The sequence below is a fragment of the Tenrec ecaudatus genome, chromosome 12 (assembly GCF_050624435.1).
Source record: "Tenrec ecaudatus isolate mTenEca1 chromosome 12, mTenEca1.hap1, whole genome shotgun sequence".
NCBI lineage: Eukaryota > Metazoa > Chordata > Mammalia > Afrosoricida > Tenrecidae > Tenrec > Tenrec ecaudatus.
The window spans coordinates 131,287,135-131,306,623 of NC_134541.1; the positions used below are offsets into that span (position 1 = coordinate 131,287,135).

The 19,489-nt window shown below is 51.5% G+C and overlaps 2 protein-coding genes across 3 annotated transcripts; one reads left to right on the top strand and one right to left on the bottom strand.

The window, feature by feature from the left end:
• Window positions 1-1,107: 1,107 nt before the first annotated feature.
• On the top strand, window positions 1,108-5,561 carry TRAPPC14 (trafficking protein particle complex subunit 14). The gene is made up of 11 exons (XM_075564968.1): window positions 1,108-1,758; window positions 2,000-2,095; window positions 2,206-2,335; window positions 2,499-2,585; window positions 2,755-2,875; window positions 2,961-3,108; window positions 3,248-3,330; window positions 3,439-3,602; window positions 4,078-4,232; window positions 4,613-4,806; window positions 4,892-5,561. Exons 1-11 carry the CDS (start codon window positions 1,345-1,347, stop codon window positions 5,043-5,045), a joined length of 1,746 nt encoding a protein of 581 aa, XP_075421083.1. The 5' UTR covers window positions 1,108-1,344; the 3' UTR covers window positions 5,046-5,561.
• A 191-nt stretch (window positions 5,562-5,752) lies between these two features.
• LAMTOR4 (late endosomal/lysosomal adaptor, MAPK and MTOR activator 4) lies at window positions 5,753-9,506 on the bottom strand. 2 transcript variants are annotated; one of them, XM_075564970.1, is made up of 4 exons: window positions 9,415-9,506; window positions 8,791-8,871; window positions 6,422-6,539; window positions 5,753-6,123 (listed from the first exon to the last, which is right to left on the bottom strand). In XM_075564970.1, the coding sequence occupies exons 1-4, from the start codon at window positions 9,415-9,417 to the stop codon at window positions 6,026-6,028; spliced, it is 300 nt and encodes a 99-aa protein (XP_075421085.1). In that variant the 5' UTR covers window positions 9,418-9,506; the 3' UTR covers window positions 5,753-6,025. The 2 variants fall into 2 exon arrangements, with proteins under 2 accessions (XP_075421085.1, XP_075421084.1); XM_075564969.1 differs by lacking the exon at window positions 9,415-9,506 and adding an exon at window positions 9,068-9,224.
• Between the last annotated feature and the right edge of the window lie 9,983 nt (window positions 9,507-19,489).

Genomic DNA, 19,489 nt, shown 5'->3' on the forward strand with positions numbered 1-19,489 from the left:
GAAATTACCCAATCACAAAAGGACAAATATTGTATGAGACCTCTGTTACAAGGGAGCCGGAGCCCTGGTGGTGTCATGGTTACGTGTTGAGCTGCTAACCATAAGGTCAGTGGTTTGAAACCACTAGCTGCTCTGTGGGCGAAAGAGGTTTTCTACTCCTGTAAAGAATGACAGGTTCAGAAGCTCACTGGGGCAGTTCTCCTCTGCCCTATAGAGTCCCTGAGTCTGGCAGTGGGTTTTTTGGTTATAAGGGGGAAAGCAAACAAGAGAAAGACTTTCATACCAAAGAGAACAGACTTTGGAGATTGCCAACAAGGGCAGATGTGTGGGAGGGCAGTGGGAGATAAAATCATGGGCTAGACTGTTGATGACTGGATGAGGGTTCAGTTGGGTGGAATGTTAAACAGTAGAGAGAAGAAACCCTGGAGCAGGTGAAGGGTAAACTATTGAGGGGATGAGTCATTACAACTGTTGAAGACAAAGTTGATGATCTGAAATGCAAACCCTCACCTAAGCGATGCATCCAATTGTGCTGCTGACAACGAATACAGAGAGTAACACGGACTGCCAAAACAAGAGTCCATCTGCGTTGGACCAAGTATCGCCACAATGCTCCTGAGGGGCCAGGATGGAGAGACTTCATCTCCTGCACTTTGGACATGCTGTCAGGAGAGACCAGTCCTGGAGAAAGGCATCATGCTTGGGAAAGCAGGGGACAGTGAAAAAGAGGAAGGCCCTGGACAAGGCGGATTGACACCTGGCGGCAACCATGGGCTCAAACCTAAGAACAATTGTGAGGAGGCGCAGGACCCCGCAGGGTTTTCCTGTGCTGGGCAAAGGGTCGCTATGAGTCGGAATCGACTCCAAGGCACCTCATCACCGCCACCTAAATGACAATGAAATAACTGTGATTTTGAAAAAGCAGCTCTGGGGACCAGGCGTTCCGTACCGCCAACTCCGTTCACTGCGGGGCGGCTCCGGGACCCCGGCTCTCTTGCCTTCCATTCTCGCAGCAGCCCCGCCCCTCTCCCCCGCCGGCCAATCAACCGCAGATTCCGGGGACCCAGCGGTCACGCCCCTCCGCTTCCGCTTCCGGTCTCTCTCCAGTCATTCTGTCCAGCAGCCTGGTTACGGTCCCGCCGGCTCTCGGTTCCGGGTTGGTGGACCCGGTTCCCGGACCCGGCTGGGCTCTCGGGCCGCCCCGGCCTCGCGCAGCACCCCCCGGGTGCCGGGGTCCTCGGACCCGCCCTAGCGGGACCCCCTCGCCCTCCGCGGGCCCGCCGGAGCTGGCCTCCGGACCCAGCCCCCCTCGCCCCCCGCCGGGGCGCCGGCCCTCGTTGCCCCATGGAGTCTCAGTGCGACTACTCGATGTATTTTCCCGCGGTGCCGTTGCCGCCTCGCGCCGAGCTGGCGGGGGACCCGGGCCGGTACCGGGCGCTGCCCCGGCGGAACCATCTGTACCTGGGGGAGACTGTCCGCTTTCTGCTGGTGCTGCGCTGCCGGGGCGGCGCGGGGTCCGGTGCCGGGGGCGGCGTGGGCTTGGGCTCCCGAGGGGCCTGGGCAGAACTGGCCACCACCTTAGCTGCCCTGGCCTCGGTCAGCGCCGGCGGCGGGCCTCCCGGGGTCGGTGGCACTGGCGACTCGGATCCCGAACCCCCAGGAGGGGTTGGGGACCCAGGAGGTGGGGGCTTGTTCCGAGGCTGCAGCCCCCTTCTGACCCACGGCCCGGGCCCTGCTACCTCAGGGGGAGCGACCACGGTGAGGAGCTTGGGGATTAAACGGCACCAGGTGGAGGGGCACGGTGCTGGGCTCCAAGACTTGGGAGATAGACACTGGGGGGTGGGGACGGGGACGGGGACGGGACAAGGCGAATGATGGGTGAGGTGAGAAGAGGGGAGGGTAAGAGCCCTGCGCTGCGGATCTTAAAGGGCTTCAAGGTAGGCTGCCTCTTTGAACTGCCTGTGACCGTGACCTGTTCACCCCCTTTACCAAACCCTAGCTGCCTATGGAGGAACCAATAGTCTCCACGGATGAGGTCATCTTCCCACTCACTGTTTCACTGGACAGACTGCCCCCAGGGACACCCAAGGCCAAGGTAAGTGTGGCAAGGGCCAGGCTGTTGACCTCATTTACACTCTGATCTTAGGTCCCGCTACTGTCTCTCTCGCCTCTTGACTGTTGTGGCCCTGTGTCCCCCGTGCCCAGATCGTAGTGACCGTGTGGAAGCGGGAGGTCGAGGCACCCGAGGTCAGAGATCAAGGCTACCTGCGCTTGCTGCAGACGCGCTCTCCTGGGGAGACCTTCCGGGGCGAGCAGAGTGCTTTCAAGGCCCAAGGTGGGGAGGAGAATGCAGAATGGGGAAAGGCTAGAGTCTGGAAATGTGGGAGTGGGGGACACAATGGAGGGGTGCTGCAGGGAAAGTGTCTGATCTGAGGAGAAGAGGGAGATTGGAACTGGCTTGGGCCCAGCCTCTCTTCTCTTCCTCTCCCGCCCTGCAGTGAGCACCCTGCTGACTCTGCTGCCCCCGCCCATTCTGAAATGCCGGCAGTTCACTGTGGCTGGCAAACACCTGACTGTGCTCAAGGGTGAGCAGATGGGCCCGCTGGATCCTTGGGGTGCAATCAGGGCCGTGATTGGGCAGTTACTTTGGGCTGGCTGGTGGGGGATAGATCTATTTTGGGGATCACGGGAGGTTACTTTTGGGGTCTCGGGAATCTAGATATTTCCTAACCGACCTGGTTACCCTCCCCACAGTGCTGAACAGCTCCTCCCAGGAGGAAATCTCCATCCGGGATATCCGAATCCTCCCGAACTTCAATGCCAGTTACCTACCTGTCATGCCCGACGGCTCTGTGCTGCTGGTGGACAACGTCTGGTGAGGCTCTGGGAGCCCCGTGGGGAGGCTGGGAGCTCTGGCACGGCGAGGTCACCATGCTCTGACCTCCTCTCTCCTGAACTAGTCACCAGGCTGGAGAGGTTTCCATGGGCTCCTTTTGCCGGCTCCCTGGCACCTCTGGCTGCTTCCCCTGCCCGCTGAGTGCCCTGGAGGAACACAACTTCCTGTTTCAGCTGAGAGGGGGTGAGCAGCCTCCTCCTGGAGCCAAGGAGGTGAGGAGAAAAGGCTGGTGTTTGTCCACCGGTAAAGGAGAAGTCCCAGCGGGTCAGGAGGAAGAGGTGGGGTTGTGGACAAAAGATCTCATCTGGGACATCTTACACGGGGGGATGGTTCTCTTTGCAACCCTCGCAGGGCCTGGAAGTACCCCTGATCTCTGTGGTGCAGTGGTCCACCCCGAAGCTGCCCTTTACCCAGAGTATCTACACCCATTACCGGTGAGGGCCTGGACCCCCACCCCACCCCACCCCTGCTGGGTACACTACCCTGCTCATGTTTTTGTTCCTTGACTTTGACCCACAACGCTGCCTCCTTCCTGCTTCCAGCCTGCCCAGTATCCGCCTGGACCGCCCGTGCTTTGTGATGACCGCTTCTTGTGAGTCTCCCATCCGGACCTACGAGCGGTTCACGGTCACCTACACGCTGCTCAACAATCTCCAGGACTTCCTTGCTGTGAGGCTCGTGTGGACCCCCGAGCACGCTCAGGCCGGTGGGTCAGCCACCTGGGGCTGGGGCCCAGGGTCGGGAGGAGGAAATCCCAGGGCAGTGAAGACAGCTCCCATAGGCCTGGGGTCGGCCTGCCAGTGAGTGTTGGGAGGCCTGCTGCTTCAGCTTGACCTGGGTGCTCTCTGCTGTCACACAGGGTCTTCAGAGGCAGCGGGCTGGGCAAGTTTAAGGGTTAGCACTGGGCTCCCCGAGTCCCATTTCTCCTGTTTACGAGCTGCGTGACTGAGGGCAAGTGATGTCACTGCTCTGGGCCTCAGATTTTTCATCTCTCCAGATGGGGAACGGAATGCCCCCGGGAGTGGTATGCCAGTAAGTGGTCGGCATGGACCTCCACTCACAGAGTTGCTCTTGTTCAGCTAGCCGCTGTGGCAAAAGGCAAGCGTTTTAGTCTTAGTCGGTGGTCACCTGGTGACCGGCGTGCGGTACACCCGGTGTCCGCACCGTTTCCGTCCCCTCAGGGAAGCAGCTGTGTTTGGAGGAACGCCGGGCCATGCAGGCCGCCCTGGACTCCATCGTCTGCCACACGCCCCTCAACAACCTTGGCTTTTCCCGGAAGGGCAGTGCCCTCACCTTCCGCGTGGCCTTCCAGGCTCTCAGGACCGGGCTCTTCGAGGTAGGTGGGGCAGATGGTGGCACATGAAAAATCAGAACCCTTAGCTTCCGTGGGTGAGATGTTGGAGGGGGAGAGGCCCTAAAAAGCCCGGCAGAGAAAGGGGAACTTCAGGTCTGAGGTAGGCCTGTCCCGTGGGGATGGGCCCTGGGGGTATAGTGGTTCCACGCTGGGCTGCCAGCTGCAAGATCCACCGTAGGAAACCAGCGGCCACTGCCTGGGAGAAAGATGGGGCTTTCGATTCCTGGAAACAGCCAGTCATATAAATTCATGGGGCAGTTCTACCCTGCCCTGTTGGGCCGCTCTGGGTCAGCAGCATCGAATCGTTCGATGGGGGCCCTGGAAGCCAAGCTGGCTGGTTCATCTGTGTCTGCCACCCTCAGCTGAGCCAACACATGAAACTGAAGCTGCAGTTCACGGCCAGCGTCTCTCACCCTCCGCCTGAGGCCCGGCCCCTCTCTCGAAAGAGCAGCCCCAGCAGCCCTGCGGTGCGGGACCTGGTGGAGAGACACCAGGCCAGCCTGGGCCGCTCCCAGTCCTTCTCCCACCAACAGCCCTCCCGCAGCCACCTCATGAGGTATGGAATGGGGAGGTGGGGTGGCCTGGGAGAGGCTGGAGCGGGGCTCCCCAGGCCTCTGACTGCAGCCCACCCCCTCTTTCAGATCTGGCAGTGTAATGGAACGCAGGGCCATCACGCCCCCTGTGGCCTCACCTGTGGGCCGTCCCCTCTACCTGCCCCCAGAGAAGGCCGTGCTCTCTCTGGACAAGATCGCCAAACGCGAGTGCAAGGTCTTGGTGGTGGAGCCCGTCAAGTAGCACGGGGCCTGCTCCCTGCCTCCCTCCACTCCTAGAACCAGAAACCGCAGAAGGGATCTTCCCCTCCCTCCCAGACTGCTACCTCCCCCGGAGGGTGAAGAGGCCCCACAGGCCTGTCTGTCTGTCAGTGTCTGCTGATGAGAAGCTGTGAATTGGGTGGGTATGGCTGCAGCACATGTCAACAGTATTCCCCCTGCTCCCCCGAACAATTTATGTGGGGGTGGCTGGTCCCACTCCTAGGCCAGGGCAAAGGCTCCAAGAGCTCCCTTGCCCCCTTGGGCCCTTCGAAGTTTACAAAGTGTTTTCCTCATTCTCTTGCGTTGTGTTTCCCTGCCTCTGAACGTTCCCTCTTGGGGGCCGGGGAGACAGCTAGCCACCTCCATCTACCCCTCATGTTTACGTTTGCAGCCTGAAGCACTTTATGTTGTGTGTGTTTTACATTTTTTTTGGTCTTGTCCTGTAAATTATTCTCCTTCTACTGCTTCCAATGGAATTAAAGACTATTCAATGCCTGTCCAGGAGGAAGAACGACTTGTTTGTGTGTTGATGGAGGGGGCAGAGGCCCAGGATCATCCCTGCCCTAGCCCTCTGGGTACACGGCTTTGTCCCTAGAAGCTAGAAGACAGACCAGTGGCATGAACTCCATGCCCCCCACCCCCACAAACAGGCATAAACCCCACATGCAAACTCACACACATACCCAGGAGACCAGGGAACCCCAGGCCAGGTTTATTAATATTTAATAAGGGGGGTGAAAGGAAAGGATGAAGCAAGAGGGCAGTCCCTTGGACCTCCTCCCTCGGTAACATTGCACAAAGTCCCCAAGCCTTTGCCCTTCCAGGTAGGTGAGGAGGTGGGCGAGCGGAAGGGGGCCTTGGTTGTAGCCGAAGGCTGAGGAGGAGGCAGCGGGCAGCGAGCATCCCTCCTCCCTCATGGCTCACGGACCCACTGCACGTCTCACAAAAGCCTCCACGGCAGGCTCAGATGTCAATGGGCTCCCGGCCTCGGTTCTGCCTCTTCACCACAAACACCCTCTGTCCTGACACAGTCACCAGCAGAGTGTGTTCGCCAAAGACCACTGGAGAGGAGAGCTCCCCCGTCCAGGGAGAGGGGAGGGAGCAGAGAGTTAGTGGTGCGCTGGCCACCATGGGGGCTACTGGCTGGTATTAAAAGCCAAGGGCTTTCCCTAGGTCAAGGCACAAAGGAGGCTCCCACAAAATCATCTTCCCACTTGATTCTCATCCAGGAGGGAGAGAAGAGGTAGGTGCCTGGGGAGGGGTCCCAGAGGGAAGAGGCAGGGAGGGCTCTGAGATGGACAGTAGATGGAGAAGCCCCTGCTCCCCCCATGACCACCCAGGGAAGGGCCTGGGGCTCACCAGACAGGCGTTTAAAGGGCACGTTCATGCCGTGGTGCAGTCGGAAACCACACGCGGTGCTGACCAGTTCAGAGATGGCGCTGGCTGCTTGCTCGTCGTTCTCTAGGTCCCCAGACGACTGCAGACAGAGGGAAGGAGGAGGGCAGAAATAGGGAAGAGAATTGGGACGGAATTCCCAGCACAGCCCACTTGTCTTGTACTTCCGGCCTCTCCCTCTTCATTTTCCCAAACCCCCAGGTTAGCTCAGTTTTGGGAAGGCAAACCTAAACCCTTCCTTTGATGTTTAGTTTCCTGTGCTGCTTGAGTTCTCATCCTGCTGTTATTATTACTGGACCTCCCCATCCCACCCCACCCACAGTTTATGGGCGATTTTTTCCTAACTCCTTGAGACTTGACTTTGTTCCCTCTGCTTACCAATCTGATAAAGCCCCTGAAACCAATACCCATCCCTGAAAATGACCACGGAATCATTAAATGCTCTGTAGTGAGTTGAGCCCTTCCTTACCACCCAGCCCTTGGGGACGGTGCTGTGACCCGGGCTTCCCTTTTCTGATGACTCTCAACTTCCTGGTCCCACCTCCTAGATGAGGAGGACCCGCCACTGGGATAAGTTCAGTGTGATTTGCTCCCTTGGACATTCTGGACCTCACTTTCCTCATCTGTGGAAATTGGGGATAATATAAAACTAACTCCTCAAACCAAACCCAAGTTGGCTCTCACCAAGAGCAGCCTCTACAGGACAGAGTAGAACTGCTCCTTGGAGTTTCTGCTGAGACCCTATCTTTACGGGAGCAGAGAGCTTCATCGTTCTCCCTTGGAGTGGCTGGTGGGTTTGAACAGCCAATGTTGCAGTTAGCAACTCAACACTTAACTCATGGCGCTATAAACAGTACCTTATAAGCTTATTGTGAGGAATAAATGAGATCATATTGACAAGATGCTTAGAACAGTGCCTACCAGTGATATGAACTATTATTCCACATCTAACTCAATGTTAAAGCCACAGCACTGGATTCCCCCTCCTTCCCCAACATCAACTTCCCTTCTTGGTTTCCTGTTTGTTAAAAACCGAAAACGAAACTCCCTGCCATAGTGTCCGTGCCGACTCCCAGCCACCCCAGAGGACAGGGTAGAACTGCCCGTGGGTTCCCGAGACGGTAACGGTTTACCGGAGTAGAAAGTCCCGTCTTTCTCCCGAGGAGCAGCCAGCAGTTTTGAACTGCTATGAAGGCACCTTCATTCTAGTCGTGAGTTCCCACTGGATAGAGAAGTTTCTTATCGCAGCCATGCCTTTACGAACTCTCTTCTCCCGCTCCTTGTTGCCACCACCCCTCACTCAGTCTAGCCGACTGCACGAGCTGCTCTGCCTTCTAAATCGGCGCCCTCCCGGCCATATTCACGCTGCTAACAATCTTGCTAAGCCATTTCATATGGTCATGTTCCTGTTCAGTAGCCTTCAATAGTTCCCTCACGTCTTCAAGATCGGGCCCAAATATGTGAACTTGGCTTTGGAAGCCCTAATCCTTCCCTTACAATATCTTCCTCCTAGAGCAAATGTTTTGAGAATGATGAGGGCAATGAATATACAAATGTGCTTTACACAACTGATGGATGTATGGATTGTGATGAGTTGTATGACCTCCTAATAAAATGATTAAAAAAAATCCTCCTAGTGTCACGCGCCCTCAAATGTGTCCATGTCCGTGTCCCAGCCCCTCAAGCATCCCTTTCTGTTCATAATCACCCAACCGTGGCAGCTCAGCTCCGTTTCTACCTCCAAGAAAGCCATAACACCTTACAATCACTCCTATGGCTTTCACCTTTTCAACCTTTTAAGCCTGTCTCTCAAGTGATTGAGAACGTGCGGTACTTTAACTCTACATTGTACTATGGGACAAAATACAAAATTTTTTCAATCAATACCAAATCAAAGACTCTGGTAATGTGTTATCAACAAATCTGTGGTGAATAGAATCAGTACCCAAAGAAACCCGAACCATGAAGTTGATTCCAACTCAGCAACCCCATAGGGCTGGGAAGAACAGCCCCTTTGGGTTTCTGAGGCTATCAATCTTAACAGGGGCAGAAAGCCTCACAATAGAAGAGCTAGTGGAGTACCACTGTTGACCCTGCGGTTGGCAGCCCGATTCATAACCCATCGTGACACCAGGACTCTAATAGTAGTAAGTCTCTTTTATCCGAGAGAAATTGGAAACTTTAATTAATTGATTACTGAAGCCCTCTTACATGCCAGGTATACTACTAGGTAATGCCAAAGAATAGCCCAAATTGGGGCAGAATAGGAAGTTGTGGGAGAGGCTATGGGCCTTGTGTTCTGGCAGGATCCCCTCCCCAACCCCAGAACGCACCGCCAGCACCGCGCCCTCGCTCAGCACCAAGTAGCCCAGCTGGTCTGGGATTCGCTCCAGCCCCTGGGTCAGCGCAGAAGTCTAGTGGACAAAGGATCAATTAGTAAGAAGCATGGCAAGATGGAGACACCCCGATAACTGTAACCTGCAAGCCCAAGTCCCTTGCTGGATGATGGAATCTAGGCCTTCTCTCACCCCACCCCCACCCCCATCCCACTCCCAGAGCCGCTCCAAACCCTCTTCCCTCGACGTAGCCTCCAACGCTGCTTCCCCTTGCCTTCGGAGCCTCCATCAATCCTCACTCGCGGCCGGTGGGCTCCCACGGCGTCCCACACCCCACCTTTGTTGCCCAGACACCTCCGCAGCCGCATTGGCCCCTCACTTGGGACCCTCCTTCAACTCCGCTCGTGCCCCGCCCCTTCCCCGCCTGGTCCACCCCCGGCCCCCCATCCTGTCCTCTCTCCTTAGCCCTCTTGTTGCCACCACCCCTATATCCGTTCCATCTCGGTCCGGGGTGGGGGGCGGGGAGTGGTATGCGGGTCCAGGAAGAGACAACGAGGAAGGTTAGGGACCAGGACTGGAGAACCCCCTAGCGAGTATCCCCGCGCATGCGTCCTTACTCACCATCGCAAGCTTTAGGCGCTGGGGGGTCTCCCCACGACCGTGTCCGACGAGCGCCCCAAGTCACGTGCTTCAGGGGCGGTCCCGAGGGTGTGCCGCCGGCCTTCAGGCCCGCCCCCCCAGCATGCGGATTGGCGACATCACCAGACTGAGTCTGCCAATGAGAAGCATCGTTTCGCCGAGGCGCGCGCTGATTGGTCCTCGGAGCGTGAGCTCTTGGAAGGGGCGGGGCGAGGAGCCGCGCTTGCGCGCGAGCGAGCTGCTGGTGCCCGTGACCGAGAGGAGACGCTCCGGAAGGTGACCACACGGCCCGCTTTTAAGCAATTTGTCCCGCGGCGTTTTTAAGAAGTCCCCATTTTTGGAAAGAATGCACGACAAGCTAGGGTACACGGTTTTCGGCTGCCATGTGGCTATTTCGCCAGGATGTGAGTTTTATCAATGGTGTCCCGCTTTGCCAGTGTTAAAATCGAGTCCCCTTTAGGAATAATAGGAGAGAATGCTTGAGAAACCTGCTCAAAAGGCTACTGCTAAGCCTGTTCTAGGCAGGACTTTGCTCCCAAAGTGGCGTCCCCGACCGCGCCCGTCACCCCAGCCGACCGAGAGAGCGCCGATGGCCCTGGTGGCGCAGCGGGTTAAGCGCCGCGCTGTGCAGGGCCAGGTAGGAAGGAGATCCAAAACCTTTATCCGTTCCAGGGCGATGTTTTTTTTTTGTTTTTAAGTCAAAAAATGTATGTAAATCTAGGACGTACATGTTTTACCTCGAATAGACAGTTTCTAGAGCTGCTGCAACATTGGGGCATCGGATGCAGCGTTGGGGAGACGAAATAATGATGATTCTAGAAATAAGCCAATGAAGTACCTGTGAATAAACTGGAACCCTCAAATACCGCTGCTGGCGAGAACGAAAGATGGCGCAGGAGCAGTGGGAAAGGTTTGTCGACTCCCCAAAATGTTTACCCTGGCGTCATGTTGGGGGTCACTGGGCCCATTCTGACTCATAGTGGGTTTATACTATAGAGTCTATAGGGACTGAGGACAACCGTCCCCATGGAGTTTCCTAGGCGATCTTCTTTATGGGAGCAGATCCATTTCTTCTTTGACCCCCTGTGCTTCAGCTATCTGGCTGAAAAAGCCTTTTTGATTGTACCAGTCAAATCTTTAACCCCAGTGCCACCAACCCCAAAGAAACCAACCCACCGGCATTACTCTGATTCTCATGTGGTGACCCTACATACTGTTTCCAAGACTAAAAGGTTTTTTTTAATCATTTTACTAGGGGCTCATACAACTCATCACAATCCATACATACATCAATTGTGTAAAGCACATTTGTACATTCATTGCCTTCATCATTCTCAAAACATTTGCTCTCCACCTAAGTCCCTGGCATCAGCTCCTCATTTTCCCCCCTCCCTCCCCACTCCTCCCTCTCGCATGAACCCTTGATAATTTATAAATTATTATTTTGTCATATCTTACCTGTCCGATGCCTTCCTTCACCCACTTTTCTGTTGTCTGTCCCCCAAGGAGGGGGTCACATGTAGATCCTTGTAATCGGGTCCCCCTTTCCAACTCACCCTCCCTCTACGTTCCCAGTATCACCACTGGCACCACTGGTCCAGAAGGGATCATCTGCCCTGGATTTCCTGTGTTTCTAGTTCCTATCTGTACCAGTGTCCATCCTCTGGTCTAGCCAGACTTGAAAGGTAGAATTGGGATCATGATAGTGGGGGATGGGGAGGAAGCAGTTAGGAACTGGAGGAAAGTTGTATTTTTCATCGTTGCTACATCGCACCCTGTCTGACTCGTCTCCTCCCTGAGACCCCTCTGCAAGGGGATATCCAGTGGCAGACAAATGGACTTTGGGTCTCCACTCCGCACTCCCCTCCTCATTCACTACCATAAGATATTTTTTGTTCTGATGGTGCCTGATACCTGATCCCCTTAATAAATAATTTTATTGGGGGCCCAATGATCCCTTTAATAAATAATTTTATTGAAGGCTCTTGCAGCTCTTATAACAACCCAGACATCCATTGTAACAAGCACATTTGTACATATGTTGCCATCATCATTTCCCAAACATTTTCTTTCTTTTAGAGTCCTTGGTAGCAGCTCCTTTTCCTTCTCCCCGCCACCCTCATGAATCCTTGAAAATTTATAAATTATTATTTTCATATTTTGCACCATCTGCTGTCTCCTTTCACCCACATTCTGTAGTTCATCCCCCTGGGAGTGGGGACTGGGTTTTATATGTTGATTATTGCAATCAGCTCCCCCTTTCCCCACCCCTACTTTCCCCCTTCCTCATGGTATTGATACTCTCATTATTTTATCTCGAGGGGTTTATCGGTCATGGATTCTGTGTGTTGAGAGCTCTTATCTGTACCAGTGTATATGCTCTGGTCTACCCGATCTGTAAGGTACAACTGGGGTCATGATAGTGGGGGGAAGGATGCCTCAAGGAACTAGAGGAATGTTGGGTGTTTTGTTCCTGTTATACTGTTCCCTGGCTGACTCATTCCTTCCTGTGACCCTTCTGTAAGGGGATGTCCAATTGTCTACAGATGGGCTTTGGGTCTCCATTTTGATCCCCCTCTTTCACGTCAAATTGGTTGTTTGTTTTGGGTCTTCTGATGCCTGGTACCGAATCCCATCAGCACCTTGTGATCACACAGGTGGGTGTGCTTCTTCCATGTGGCCTTTTGCTTCTTAGTTAGATGGCCGCTTATTTAACTTCAAGCCTTTAAGTTGCTCTATCTTGTAATAGCTGGGCATCATCAGCTTTCTTCACCACATTAGCTTATGCACACATTTTGTCTTCAGTGATCGTGTCAGAAAGGTGAGCATCACAGAATGCCAGGTTATTAGAACAAAGTGTTCTTGCGTGGAGGGAGGAGTTGAGTAGAGGCCCAATGTCCATCTACTACCTTAATACTACACCTATAAATATATGTACATAGACCTATATCTCTATTGTTACATATCAGTATATTTACATTTGTCTGTGCCTATGTTTTACCTCTGTCCTTTGCCTCCTAGTTCTTTCCTCTATTTCCTTTTACTTTCCTCCAGTTTCACTATCAGATTCGACCTTCATTCGACTCTCTGTACTTCCTCTCAGCTACATTGCACTTAATCGAACCCCACCAGGCAGTCCATGCTCTCCTAGCCATTGATTTCAGATCTCTGATTGTTCCCTTGTCTCTGGGTTTGTTGGCTCCCCTTCTTTTCCCCCTACTTCCTCCTCTCCTCTGTGCCCCTGGAACGGTCAGTCCCATTGTTTTCTCCTCGGGATTGTTTATCCTGCCTATCTTATATAGACAGACATGAAAAGAAAGAAAGAAATGGCCTATGACTAGCCCACGTCTGTCTGCTGACCCTCATGAATGCTTTCTGATTGGGAGACTAAATTTTTATGAGACCAGATAGCCTCATCTTTCTCCTGCATAGCGGCTAGATGGTTTGAACGCTCAACCTTGCAATTAGTAAGCCCAATGCCTAATCCACGGTGCCATCGGGGCTTCTTATTGTGTCCCCAGGGATCCTCTTCTATCCCAGCGACTCCATTCCTAGGTGCATCCCAGGAAAAATTGAGAAGTGAGGGAGAAAGACCTGGTAAAGGTCTTAGGTAAAGATTATGGTCAAGAAAACCCTATATGTGTAGGAGGCCTGGTCAGGCTTGATCAAGGGCAATATAACCGAGAAGAATTACTGAAACCCAAATGAAGGCTGAGCGTGATAGTGGGACAAGAGGAAAGTAAAAGGAAATAGAAGAAAGAGCTAGGAGGCAAAGGGCATTTATAGAGGTCTAAATAAAGGCATGTTCATATGCAAATATATATGAGGATGGGGAAATAGATCTACGTGGATATATTTATAGGTTTAGTATTAAGGTAGCAGATGGACATTGGGCCTCCACTCAAGTACTCCCTCAACACAAGAACACCTTGTTCTATTAAACTGGCATTCTATGATGCTCACCTTTCTGACACAATTGCTGAAGACAAAGCGAGTGAATAAGCAAATGTGTTGAAGAAAGCTGATGGAGCCTGGCTATCAAAAGATATAGTGTCTAGGGTCTTACAGACTTGAAGGTAAACAAGTGGTCAATCTAGCTGAGAAGCAAAAAAGGCCACATGGAAAAAGCACACCAGCCTGTGTGATCACAAGGTGTCGAAGGGTTCAGGTATCAGGCATCAAAGAACAAAACATCATATCATTGTGAATGAGAGGGAGTGCGGAGTGGAGACCCAAAGCCCATCTGTAGGCAACTGGACATCCCCTTACAGAAGGGTCGAGGGGAGGAGAGGAGCCAGTCAGGGTGCAGTGTAGCAAGGATGAAACATATAACTTTCCTCTAGTTCTTTAACCGTCCTTCACTATCATAATTCCAATTCTACTTTACAAATCCGGTTAGACCAGAGGATGTACACTGGTACAGATAAGAGTTGGAAACACACACACACACACAAAGAGCTGCAAACACAGGGAATCCAGGACAGATAAACCCCTCAGGACCAATAATGAGAGTAGCGACGAGGAGGGGAAGGGGAAGGTAGAAAGAGAGAACCGATCACACTGATCTACATATAACCCCCTCCCTGGGGGACGGACGATAGAACAGTGGGTGAAGGAAGACGTCAGACAGTGTAAGACATGACATAATAATAATAATTTCTAAATTATCAAGAGTTCATGAGAGAGGGAGGGAGGGAGGGGAAAAATGAGCTGATACCAAGGGCTCAAGTAGAAAGAAAATGTTTGGAGAAAGATGATGGCAACAAATGTACAAATGTGCTTGACCCAATGGATGGATATATGGATTGTGGTAAGATTTGTATGAGCCCCGAATAAAATGAGTTTTAAAAGGAAACAAAAAAGAAAATTCTATATAGCCGTTCTGTCCTGAAACACATGGGGGTTTGGTTTGGTTTGGGCTTCCCTGGTCATAGATATTGACGCTACTAGCATTGACACGGGTATGATTTTCTTTGAACTTATCTGAAAACTTCACCTAACCCTCCAAAAACCTTAGAGTAACGCCCCCATTTTGTAAATCAGGAAGCGGAAACCCAGAGCAGCCGAGAAGTGCTCAGGGGCACACTGCTGGCAAGTAGCAGAACCAGCTTTAATCAGCCATCATGAGAACTGTGTCATTTCACAACATCTCCAGTCACGGGACTCACCTAAGGTTTTCCTTCTGTAGTGCTGCTGTAACAGAACGCCCACCGTGCATGGCTTTGACGGCTCCATTGTGCAAAGGCTGAGAGCCGGGGACTCCTGCGGGGCGGTTCTCATCTGTCCTGTAGGGCTGCTCTGCGTTGGAATCGACTCAACAGCAGTGGGTGGGTGGATTCCACCTTGCTATCCAGCCTGCTGCTAGCCGACAGAGTACTCCTCCCCAGCCCCACCCCCATGTACTCCCAGGCTCTCCAGGATTGCCTTCTGCATTTTCAATACTTTCTCTTTGGTTTCATGGTCTCTGTTCGTCTCCTCCCTGCTGTTCTGTGGAGCCTTGATGGCATAGTGGTTACATATGGGGCTGTGATCTGCATGGTTGACAGTTTGAAACCACCAGCAGCTCCGTAGGAGAAAGACTGGGCTTTTTACTCCCGAAAACAGTTACAGCCTCGGAAACCCTCAGGGAGTGGTCGCTGCGAGTCAGCATGGACTCAATCGCAGTGAAGTTGGGTTTTGCTCTTTTGCTGTTCCTTGCTCTTTCTTAGAGGGAGGAGACAAATCCCGAGAAGTGGACTAAGTTGTTTGAAGTCTATCTCAGTAGCAAACCCCAGGAATTCCCATTCTTCTAAAGGCTTTCCCCAAGAATTCCTCCTCTTCTTCAGGCTATCCATAGCTCGTTATGATCCACACAGTCGAATGCCTGACATGGTCAATAAATCACAAGTAAACACCGTTCTGGTAATTTTTGCAATCAGCCCAGATCCATTTGGCATAGCAGCCCCTTGGTATCCCTTGTTCCATGAGTCCTCTTCTGAATCCAGCCTGAACCTCTGGCAGCGCCCTGCCAATGTACTGCTGCATGGTCTTCAGCGAAATCTGACTTGCGTGTGACATTAATGATATTGTTCTCTAATATGAGCATTCGTTTGGGTCACCTCTCTTTGGAGTGGGTGTGCAGATGGCGATCTCTTCCAATCTGTTAGTCAAGTTGCCACAGGGCAGTTGGGTAATAATGACGCTTTGACTGAAGGGCATTATCAGAAGGTTCAAAGCATCAATTAGCATATAGCAATAGCATATGTAACCTTGCCATGCATGTGAGCGGGGCTTCTGAAGAAAGGTTTTTGTTGTGATAACTAACAACAGGTTCCTTTATAAAGACAATGCGTTTCTATTGAAACACGGCACAACATTTTTAGACAATTATTTTGGTGTCACCCGCTCTGACAGTGTCACCGTGTACAGACCACACCCCGATAACCCTGTAATAACATTACTGGGATACTCTGCTGTACTCCTAAGAGACCACCTCCCACTGGTTCTTCTTTGGGGGGGGCATGCTCACACACCATGCTTCGCAAGTTCTTTCATGGGGAAAGTCTTGCTAAAGTAAAGGCGAGGTGGCCCAGTAGCCGCTTAGTCCGCCAGTCTAATGCTGCAGAGCCCACACCCTTGGTGCCCCGACAGCCCAGAGTGTACAAAGCCTATTCGATTGACTCTCTAGAAGCTCAGGTACCTGAATATCTTGAGTGTAGCAGGAGATGAAAAAAGTAAAGAAAGAAAGAAGTCACCAACGCAAGCTTCCAAAATGTTGGTGTGATTTAAAATACTGACATTTGACAAATGGGTGCTTTGTAATACAGAGGCACCCCCAAAGCAATATAATTCTGACAGTCTTATGCTTATGATAGGCCAGGGTTGAACAAGGTACAATTTCAAACTGAAAAACTGAAGGTCTTAGAGAGCAGACTTTGGTGGGTGTGTCTCTAGGTCAATGTATAACTAACCTCCCTCCAAGGGAAGGTTCAAAGTCTACATTCGAGGCTCAGGGCAAACGCTTCTGACTCACTGGGATACCCTCAGACATAACTTTAAAATCGCTCCATTTCTAGTTATTCTGGTGGCCCAGAGAAGGAGGTCCCAGGCAGAGTTAACAATATAGCCATGTCACCCTCAGGGCCTTTCAGTCCAAGTAAGTGCTTTGGATACATCAGGGACCAAAAGAGACAGAGGCCTCTCCCCTCATGGATCAGAATCTAGTGGATCCGGATAGAAAACAGCCAAGCAACGTAATAAGAAAGCCAAGTAGAACTTTAGACAGTGATATGTAGTGTCAAGAGACAGGTGAATAGCAGATAGCTTGCTTTGATTTTAGAGATTTCCAACTCACGAAACCAAATTTCCACTTTAAAGATGTTTCTGACCCAAACTAAACTGTCAGCAGCTTCTCTCTCATCCCCGGTCGTAAATCCTTTCTTCCCTGTTCAAAGCCACCCTTACGAAATTTTAATTTTAAAAGATACGGCTGAGTGGAGCGCCAGAGACCATCTTGTGACTTGACTCTATTGATTCCTCCTTATTCTCTTTTCAGACTTTGTATTGTGAATCGGGTCACGGTTGACAGAGCAGTTCGATTTTCCATCCAATGATTCATACATATGTTGCTTCATCTCATTGATTGCTGTCTCCACCCCCACCCCTTCCTGTGGCCCTTACTCCGTCTTCGTAACCCTTCTGAACTTTGTCCGAGGTAAGTGCTGCCCTTCTGAGCGCAGATGGCTAATTGCACTGAGGTGTGTATACCTCACTAGTGTGATGGCACCTCTTATGCTGCTGTCGCTGTCAGATGCCGTCCAGTTGGCTCCAACTCATAGCACCCTGATGTGCAGCAGAACAAAACACTGCCGGGCCCCGCATCATCCTCTCTTTGTTGTTACGTTTGAGCCCTGTGATGCAGCCATTGTGTCAATCTCCCACACTGAGACTTTTCCTCCCTTTTTTGCTGACCCTTAACTTGACCAAGCACGATGTCCCTTTTTAGAGAGAGGTCTCTCCCGATAACACGTCCAGAGTCTCGCCATTCTCACTTCCACGGAGCGTTCCTGGCTGTACATCTTCCAGATCGGTTAGTTCTGGCAGCTCGGGGTACTCTCAACCATCTTCTCCAATACACAGTTCAAACTCACCCATTCTCCTGCCGCCTTCCTTATTCATTGCCTGGTTTCCACGTGCACACGAGGAGATTGGAAAACACCATGGCTTCGCTCAGGTGCACCTTGGTGTTCAAAATGACATCCTCCTTCCAACAGTTTAAAGAAGTCCGGCCCAGCAGATTTGCCCAACGCAGTGTGTCATCCCCGTATAGACCTGTCTAGTATTTGGCTGAAAGTTGAGCCATGGTGATGAGTTCGTTTCCAGAACTGAAGGAAAACTAAAGGGCTCGAGTATCAAGGTGATACCAGTCCCTGGCAACCAGGAACCTCGGCAACCAGTAACCTTGTTTGTTTTTTAATTATGATTTTGAGTTCCGTTCCACATTTTTTCATCTCCTCTCTCTAAACCCTTTTAATGAGACCCTGTTCAAAGCAGTTGGTAGTAGTTCTGGTCTCAGGGTTGTGGAGCCTGATGTTTGCTTCATTCATTAATCCACTGAGCTAATTGTTTCCAGGCATCTTTGAGTTTCATCGCTCTTCTTTCCTCTAAACAGGGAGAGACCAATAATTTCACCTTCGATGGCTGCTCATGAACTTTTAAGACCCCAGACATTATGTAGCAAAGTAGACTATAGACCATTCTTTGTGGACTGCTGTGGTAGTTACATAATCTGGTGTCATTTTGAGACTATGAAGACTGAAGGGGTGGGGCTTAGCCTGTCAATCAGACTGCAGTTTGATGACCTCATTTGGAGGTGCTACAGAAATAAATAGCTCACTGGAGGCCAGACCCACACTCTCTGCTTCATCTTCCTGTTGACAAAACACATGGAGCTATGCTGATGGAGCTAGAGCCCTGGAGCTGGAGGAGCCATGGGAAGAACCATGCCAGTGCTGAGCTGCTCCCACTGCCAATGGATCCACAAGACTTTCCACCCACTGGCCTGTGATCTCCCTGCATTCCGGGTCATTGCATGTGTCTTGTGAGTCTGAAGAGGACGGTATGGACTGGATTCAGACACATGGGCTAATATCGGACTTCTGGACTTGATCTGGACAAAGACTGGGATGTTTCTCAATAGACAATTGCTCTTTTATATAAAGTTCTTTTTTATACACATATGAGTGTCCATGATTTTGTTGCTCTAGTCAATCCAGACTAATGCAACTATGTTATGCCAATTGACCTTTGTGCCCTTGGAGCCCACAGGCCCAGACACTCGTTCTGTAAGGGTGCTTGGTTATGCCTACGAAGTGTTCATCATTGTTCCTGTTTTAGCTCCACCACATTCATGGATGTGTTTGCAGCGAAGGTAAGTGCCACGTTCGACTATTGTGTGAGACCTGTATATATAAGTGGGAATACTCCACTCTCTTGCCCATACTGGTTCAGTCTTTATGTCTATCCATGCATCTACCTGTAGACCACCATTAGGATAAGAGTAAATAAATAGCAGGATTTACTTCTGTTGCCTTTAACCCCTTCATTCCTCCCAGTGCCTTCCCCTGCCTGCATAATTTTTTGCTAATCCTACTCTGGGTCTATTCCCTTCCTCCTCAGCCCAGTTAACATGTATCTACCTTCTAGCCAGTAACTCGCTCCCCTCCTACCCTGGTGACCATCCCAAAAATGTTTCTTTCAGGGTGAAAGCCCCTCTCCTAGGTAGAGAGACCTGTCACAGACAGGTGGTGGTGGACGTAGTGGAGACCTAAAACCCACCTGCAAGATAATTGGACAGTCCTCATAAGGGCCACACAGAAGGGATGATCCTTTCAGAGTGTGGTATAGCACTGATGAAACACATAACTATCCTCTAATATCTTAATATTTCCTCCCCTTACTATTAGGGTCTTTGTTTTATCTCATTAATCTTGTTAGACCTACATATGTTTATTTGTATAATTAAGATCGTTTGATGGATGAAGGCCAAGATAGATAACCCTTCAGAAACAGTAATGGG